The 7,932-nt window shown below is 33.4% G+C and overlaps 1 protein-coding gene across 3 annotated transcripts; it reads left to right on the top strand.

Moving 5' to 3' along the window:
- LOC109350060 (sugar transporter ERD6-like 6) lies at positions 369–5,418 on the top strand. 3 transcript variants are annotated; one of them, XM_019591184.1, is made up of 19 exons: positions 369–677; positions 921–983; positions 1,075–1,164; positions 1,292–1,351; positions 1,576–1,641; positions 1,742–1,807; positions 1,920–1,995; positions 2,748–2,812; positions 2,978–3,070; positions 3,217–3,297; positions 3,410–3,494; positions 3,929–3,975; positions 4,067–4,129; positions 4,241–4,300; positions 4,384–4,449; positions 4,539–4,598; positions 4,821–4,935; positions 5,033–5,156; positions 5,189–5,418. In XM_019591184.1, exons 1-18 carry the CDS (start codon positions 486–488, stop codon positions 5,143–5,145), a joined length of 1,461 nt encoding a protein of 486 aa, XP_019446729.1. In that variant the 5' UTR covers positions 369–485; the 3' UTR covers positions 5,146–5,156; positions 5,189–5,418. The 3 variants fall into 3 exon arrangements, with proteins under 3 accessions (XP_019446729.1, XP_019446728.1, XP_019446727.1); XM_019591183.1 differs by having other exon boundaries at positions 3,929–3,979; positions 4,071–4,129; positions 5,033–5,418; XM_019591182.1 differs by having other exon boundaries at positions 5,033–5,344.

The raw sequence follows: 7,932 nt of genomic DNA, 5'->3' as shown, positions 1-7,932 counted from the left end.
TTTTATTGGAAATTCAAAATATTTCGATAAATTTAAGAGTGTAATAACTATTCATAACATAAATATTTATATATAATTATTATATTATTTATTTATTTGAATTATTTTTGTTGAAGAGTTAATAATAAAGAAAAAGAAATAGTAGATAATGTAATAACAATATATACATCTTATACACCATCAATTCATACATTTTTCACATAATTTAAATAGAAAAAAAAATATACTCAATAGTATTTGAATTTATCTATAATTTATCATTATTATTTATATTCAATAATTATATCTTCAAAAAAAAAATACAAATTATCTTTAATATAAATCTTTACTCTCTTTTCAACTACAGGTGAGATTACTAGTTTGGAAATGAAATGAGTATTTAATAAATAAAAACTCTCTTAGATATTTTCTCAGATACATGGAACTGCATTTTCTCTGAGACTCTTCCTCACTACATCTGAGACTCTTTACCAGAAAAAAAGAAAATGAGTTTCAGGGAAGACAACGCTGAAAACAGAGAGCTTCAGAAACCGTTCCTCCACACTGGGAGCTGGTACAAATTGGGTACGAGGCAATCCAGCATGATGAGTTCAACTCAGGTTATACGCGACGGCTCTGTTTCCATTCTCTTTTGCGTCCTCATAGCCGCCTTGGGCCCCATCCAATTCGGTTTCACGGTTTGTTTTTACTTCTCTCTCTTTTTTTGGTATATCTCACCTCACGGATGTGGAATCTTACACCACTTAGTTCAACAATAGTAGCTCCCACTAATCATATTTTCACCTTTTAATCTATCTCACAATCCAGTGGAATTTTACACTACTATACTAACATCTTGTTGGTTGCTTCTTTCTAATTCCTTCCTTGTTTTTATCACCATTGATAAATCTCTTACTTATTTCTTTCCCTTTCTGGAATAGTGTGGCTATTCTTCTCCCACGCAACAGGCTTTAATAAGTGATCTAAATCTGACAATTTCGGAGGTAATTTCTATATCTAGCATTCGATTTATTTAAATTATTATGTCCAATTTCAATTTTTTTGTGTTTAAATCTTGCATATTGTGGAGTGCAGTTCTCTCTGTTTGGGTCTTTATCGAATGTTGGTGCAATGGTGGGAGCTATAGCCAGTGGTCAGATAGCTGAGTACATCGGTCGCAAAGGGGTACTTATAAATTTAGTGTTTCCTTGTGTTTTTTTTCTCTATTTTGAATGGAACTATTTTTAAAAGGAATAACTATGAATGTGTCAATGGATGATGATTTTGGCATTTTTGAATCTGAATGTTGCAGTCGTTGATGATAGCATCCATCCCCAATATAATAGGGTGGCTTGCCATTTCTTTTGCCAAAGTAAGTGTTATAGACCCTGTATGTGTTATATTCCGTCCTATTCTAACACATCTACCAAACTCTACCGTAGTGTATACAGATGTGTGCACCAAGCCAATCAACACATTTTTATGCAATCATTTAATTTGTTTGGTCTGGCGCACACATACAAGAGTTTCTCATGATTCTCGATATATTTAGTCCAAAATGAATTGCCTAATACAGTTTATTGTTTGCTTCTATAGGACTCCTCATTTTTATTTATGGGAAGATTGTTGGAAGGTTTTGGCGTTGGGATCATCTCTTATGTGGTAAACTTGGTTGCCTTTTTCTTTTCTTTTATTTTCATGTGCATATTGGGAAGATTGCTGAGTGAAAGTTGTTTGTCTACTGGTATTTTGTTCTGTGTAGGTGCCTGTTTATATAGCTGAGATAGCACCTCAAAACATGAGAGGTACCCTTGGATCAGTGAACCAGGTTGGAGGCTTATTCTTTTTTGGGAATGGGAGCTTGTGGTTTCCTTGTTTTTTTTGGAGAGGGGAGTTATATGTGAAATTTATTAACAATTTTATGGTTTCTTCTGGTTCAGCTCTCTGTTACAATTGGAATAATGATAGCATATCTATTGGGCCTTTTTGTGAACTGGAGAGTTCTTGCAATTCTAGGTAAATTCCTAATGTTTTTACTTGGTTCAGTTTCTGTGGAAGGACAAATGAAACTGTTAATGACCTTGAGGTAACATATCAGTTTCATTAAGCTTTTAAGAGAAATACTAGGAACATACTTAGAACATGTGTGTGGAGAGGAAAAGAGCCAAATTTATCTAACAGAGTCGAACATGGGAAGGAGTAAATTTGACTGAAATTGCAAATTTTTTTGGTATGATTTGTCTCTTTTACATGTTCTTAAAAATCAGCAGAAAGTTTACTAGAAAACCGTCCTCTCAAATCTGGCAAGGAAAGGGAGGGAGGTTGGGGAAGGAGTAAGTTCTGAACATTTTATAGAATATCCATGGGAGATGGCATCATTATAGACAACAAGTTTTTAAAAATGAAAACTATTTTTCATGTTTTTAGAAATCAACGGAAAGATTAAAAGAAAGCGGTCCTCCCAAGTCTGCCAAGGGATGGTGGATATGAGGTGGTTGTGACTTGTGAACCAGAAGTTGTGAGCATTTTATATCAATGGGAGGTTACCTTATTCACAACATTTTTAAAAAAAGAAAAACATTTTTCATGTTCTCGTACCATTAATATAACCATGATTTTGTTGAACTTTTTTACATTATTGGGATCAAACAACTAACAGAATATTATATTCCAAAATGGGTGATTGAGAACATTAACATGTGGAGCATAGCATTACTCAATTTCTGGGTCCAAAATGTTTACAATAATGATGGTCTGTTCTGCTGCAGGAATTTTGCCTTGTACAATATTAATACCTGGATTATTTTTCATACCAGAATCTCCCAGATGGTTGGTATGGATCACATGTTATGCATTATAATAATTCAAATGTTATCATGTTAATTTCTGTATTCTCTTTCCTGAAATAAATAAAGGAGTGTAAGATGTTCTACTGTCTCTAATTTTCTTTCTTGCTGCTTTTTTTTCCCTTGGTTGGTGTCAAATTGGGGAAATATAGGCCAAGATGGGTATGACAGAGGAATTTGAGACTTCATTGCAAGTGTTGCGAGGATTTGACACAGATATATCTGTTGAAGTACATGAAATTAAGGTATTTAGCTCATTCTGGTGTGGCTTTATGAATTTTGCCAACCAAATCACATGCATGACAGTAAGCATATACAAGGTGCAGTTAGAGTATAGTTTTAAAATATTTATTTGAGAACCATACACTTCTAACTATGTTGCTTTTCGTAGAGATCTGTGGCATCAACGGGAAAAAGGGCTACAATTCGGTTTGCCGATCTGAAGAGGAAAAGATATTGGTTTCCTTTAATGGTACACCAAAATTCCTTCTGAGTTCTACACCCTCTCTTCCCAAGCTTATCCTGTTGCTAGATATATATCTGAATTTTAAAATTCTAAACTTTTGCTAACTGATGACCTGCAGGTAGGAATTGGATTACTTATACTTCAACAATTGAGTGGTGCCAATGGAGTTTTGTTCTATTCAAGTACCATTTTCGCAAATGCAGGTTCTGCTCTATCTTTCAGCTGTTAAGTTATTTTTTTATTATAGTTTTTCTTTCCCATTTTGGGAGGTGGTAGGATGAGACAAAGGGGATTGCTGTTAGATAATCTTGATGGTGAAGGGAGTTTAAACCTTTGGAATATTCACATACCCATGTTTTACATAATACATCATGATTTGAGATATTAGATATTTGCTATAGTTTGGAGGTTGAACTCTATGTGAGACATTTTATTTGTTTTGCATGCATGACTCAGCTGTATTTCTGTGATAATGATGTGTTAACGTAAAGATGGATATATGTTTTTTAGTATATTTTTCATTAGGGTTTCAGAAACTTAGTAATAGAAACTAATATGAGGCTTAGATGACAGTTGTAGAAGCTCTAAGATTCTAATTTGAACCTGTTTTGGTTATTTGACTTCCATATTTTAACAGGAATCTCATCCAGCAATATTGCTACATTTGGACTTGGAGCTATTCAGGTTGGATACTAAAGCCTAGGTTACATGTCATGTGTCATTCATGTAAATAGTAAGCTAGTGAATTAAGTTCTCATAATCAATTATTTTCCAGGTCCTAGCGACTGGAATCTCTACTTGGTTGATGGACAAAAGTGGCCGGAGGGTGCTTTTAATAGTAAGTATGAAGTGAAGTTCATGATCTCATCAGCATTCTTATAATAGCTATTATATTAGAAGATGCATATGGAGTTTTAGAAATATTTGACATCTGGGATCACTTCTGCAGATATCCTCATCTATAATGACAGTTAGCCTTCTCCTTACTTCTATAGCATTCTATCTCGAGGTTGGTACTGGAACTGGTAATAGCTTGATTCAATTTTACAAGCTTAGCTATGTTTTTAATTAGTTTTTCATTGTTCCCAACAGGGAATCGTACCTAAGGATTCTGCTCTATCGAACATTTTGGCATTGCTCTCTGTAGTTGGGGTTGTGGTATGTTATTTGGGTTAGGTTGGACTTTTTCCTTCGCTGCAATTTAAGATTTTTAGCACTTACTAGTTCAATCAACTGTTTCATTGTAGGTCATGGTAGTTGGGTTCTCTCTAGGCCTTGGACCAATCCCCTGGATTATAATGTCTGAGGTTAGTAGAAGTGCTTACTTTCAGTATTCAATACAAGTAATCTAAATATGGAAGAAAAATTACGTGATTTCCGCATTATTTAGTAAATGCCAACGGATTTACTCATGTATTCTCGGTTCCAAATACAGCATGGTACTTCTGAACATTGATTTATGGCAACATGAGTTGATTGTTTAAATTGAATATGTAGGAAATCTCTCACTTGTTAATCATGCTTTTCAGATACTTCCTGTGAATATAAAGAGCCTTGCTGGAAGTACAGCCACCATGGCAAATTGGCTAACTTCATGGGTGATTACTATGACTGCAAACTTGCTTTTGACTTGGAGCAGTGGAGGTGTGTGTTCTCATCTTCTTGCCTATTAGGTTTCAATCATGATTTATCTATGTCTTGTATGCTACTCAATATTTTGCTAACTTTCTGTTGTCTACAGGGACATTCTTAATCTACACAGTGGTTGCTGCCTTCACTGTTGCTTTTGTGGCACTATGGGTCCCCGAGACAAAGGGAAGAACATTGGAAGAAATTCAGTTTTCTTTTAGATAGATATGTTTGGGAAAGCATATAGGTAATCTGTCTTGTTTAAAGTAAAGTGGTGTCCCCAACAACATCAAGTATTTATGGTCCTTTGTAACCATTGTGTATTATATTCTGTAACAAATGGAATTGAAAAAATATATTCAGTGCAACAAGTTTTATTCCAACTGTAACCTGATTATTTTTATATATAAACTAGTTGGTTACCGTGCATTCGAACAAGTGGCAATATATTTTGCATGTATGTATTTAAACAACGAAAACATAATTTGCTAATGTAAATGTTATTAAGACTTATTTCATGAAAGATGATGTGTATGTATTTGATTGTTGATATGTATATTAAATAATTAACGAATTGTTATAAAGAAAAGTTTGTAAAAGAAGCTATATAATACCTTTTAGAGATTTTGGAAATTTTTTTTATAGATAACATCTGTTGTCTTCAGTGATTGACCATTTTTATCATATATCAATAGTTTCAATCCTTTTTTTGGTTTGAACTCATGACATAGCTATGTACAGTTGACCATGATTCAACATCGGTCTAGGTAAATATAACCCCACATTTCCTAATGATTAACCTTGAAATTTATTGATGGTTATAGCATAGTAAACAATTATAAGGAATTGTCTTCTAATAAGTTTGAAAGGCCATAAAGTTTGGGATGAAGACATTGATATTTGAAGAATATATATGATATTTCCAATGTTTCTTCTTGACATGATCTTTGCTTCAAGTACATGATTTGTAATTTTAGTGACAACCAATCTCATACCATTACATAATCTTTCAGGCCGATATAAATTCCTCAGTAATATTATTGGAGTTTCAACCTTCAACTTGATCTTTTGATTGGGAAAACTAGAGATTATAAGTTTAGAAATTCTAGAGTTAATATGTTGAATGTTTCACTTTCATTGACATTAGAAATCTGAACTCAATCATTCCTTTTTTTCAACTACATTTATACATAAGAACATTTATTAGTATTGTTGGGGGGGGGAATAGGTGTAGCGAATCACTTATTCCATTTTTCTGCTATTTTGCGCAGATCTGAAAACTGTTGTACTTAATCGATTAAGCCTAGTTTTAATCGATTAAGCAGTGCTTGGATTTAATTGATTATGCTTGTGGATAATTGATTATCCTGAATCTTGCACTTCTTGATTTTAAAGTTTTTGGCACAACTACTTACCGATTATCAATCTTTACACAATCAATTGATTAAAGAAACTACAGAATGATAACAACACAAATTATAACAGACAACTCAGAATTAACCAATTAAAAATAATGTAAAGATCGAAAGTAAAGGAAATAAGGGATAGAAAATTGTGCACAAGAAATTTTTATCCTAGTTCGTTTGCGGTCTAGTACAAACTACATCCAAGCCCCCCTTTTGATCATGAGAGATTTTCTTCACTATTGAAATCGGTGTTTGTATACACGCACACTTCCAATTACAACAAGACTAAGCCGCTTCTTTCTTGGCACCTGTGAACTTCACAACCATGGTTTAACCTATCTAACTCGCCTACTTGGATCTCCTATCCTTTCCTCGATTCGACCCTGATGAGTGTGAAATTATGTTGTACTTGCATTGCATATAACATGAATGTTGTACAGTTTGGATGGATTAAAGCCAAAAAGAGTAGAGATTGCATGCAAGAAGATGAAATTCAGTGTTGAGGCTATGCGAAGACCAATTGAAGGGAAAAAAAGAAGTCATAGATGTTATATTATATTCCTATTTTTTAGATTTGTTTTGTTGGGCTTAGCCCAATATTTTGTAATTAGGATAAATGAGGGTTCTCCCTCAAGGATGATACACTTTACACTTTACATTAGAATTCTCTAATTTAGAATTTAGTATTCTCTTCTCCGTTATGAGTGAGTAATTCTCTTTGTTTCTAGGATTGGGGCTATGCCATTTTACATTCAATAAATATTTGTTCTTACTGAAAGTGTGCATGTCAAGAGGAGCACTTTGGAAAGCTTTCTCACTATATGTTGTGGTTTTGATGAGGACAACTTGTGATTATAAGAGCTTGAAGATCATCAACAACTCAACGTGCTTAAGTCTCAAGATTGGTATTAGACTTAGACTAGTAATTAGTTTAGGTTGAGTCTAAGGCTTAGGTAAACTCAATACATGTCTCATATGCATAAAACTTAAAATCATTTTAGTTTTGAGATATGTCATTTATAATATGTTCATGCATCACATAAATACATGTAATCTGTGCATCCTAGGCATAAACTTAGTGTTGAACATGTATAAATTAAGTGCATAACGTATTTGAGTTTTGCAATTTGAAAATACACTTGGAAATATGCAGTTAATCGATTAAGGTGAGTTTTAATCGATTAACATAAGTTTTTGAAAAGTTGTTGAAACTGAAAACTTGGAAAAACAGAATCAGTTACGTTTTTGAAACACGTTAATCGATTAACCAAGGTCTTAATCGATTAACTGGGCTGCTGAAGTGATTCTTTATAAACTGCGTTTTCAGAACTGAAGCCATAACTTGCATGTTGCATTTTTAAGAGAGATAGAACATATTTCGTGTTAATTATTGCATCTATATGACATTGCATTTGCGAGATTAGAAAAGAGAGAATTCTATGCTTTAGGATTGAGAGGCATTTCATGTTTAATTTCTCACTATTTCACCTCACATGTTCATGCATTCATTGATGTTTTTGCGAAGATTTCGTAGTCTGTAAAATCTGTTTTTAACTAATGCATCATCATGTTATATGAGACTTGTGTTAGAGTTGTAGAGTAAGGT

This window comes from Lupinus angustifolius, chromosome LG06 (genome assembly GCF_001865875.1).
Source record: "Lupinus angustifolius cultivar Tanjil chromosome LG06, LupAngTanjil_v1.0, whole genome shotgun sequence".
NCBI classification, from domain to species: Eukaryota; Viridiplantae; Streptophyta; class Magnoliopsida; order Fabales; family Fabaceae; genus Lupinus; species Lupinus angustifolius.
This window is presented reverse-complemented; position numbering and strand designations above follow the sequence as displayed.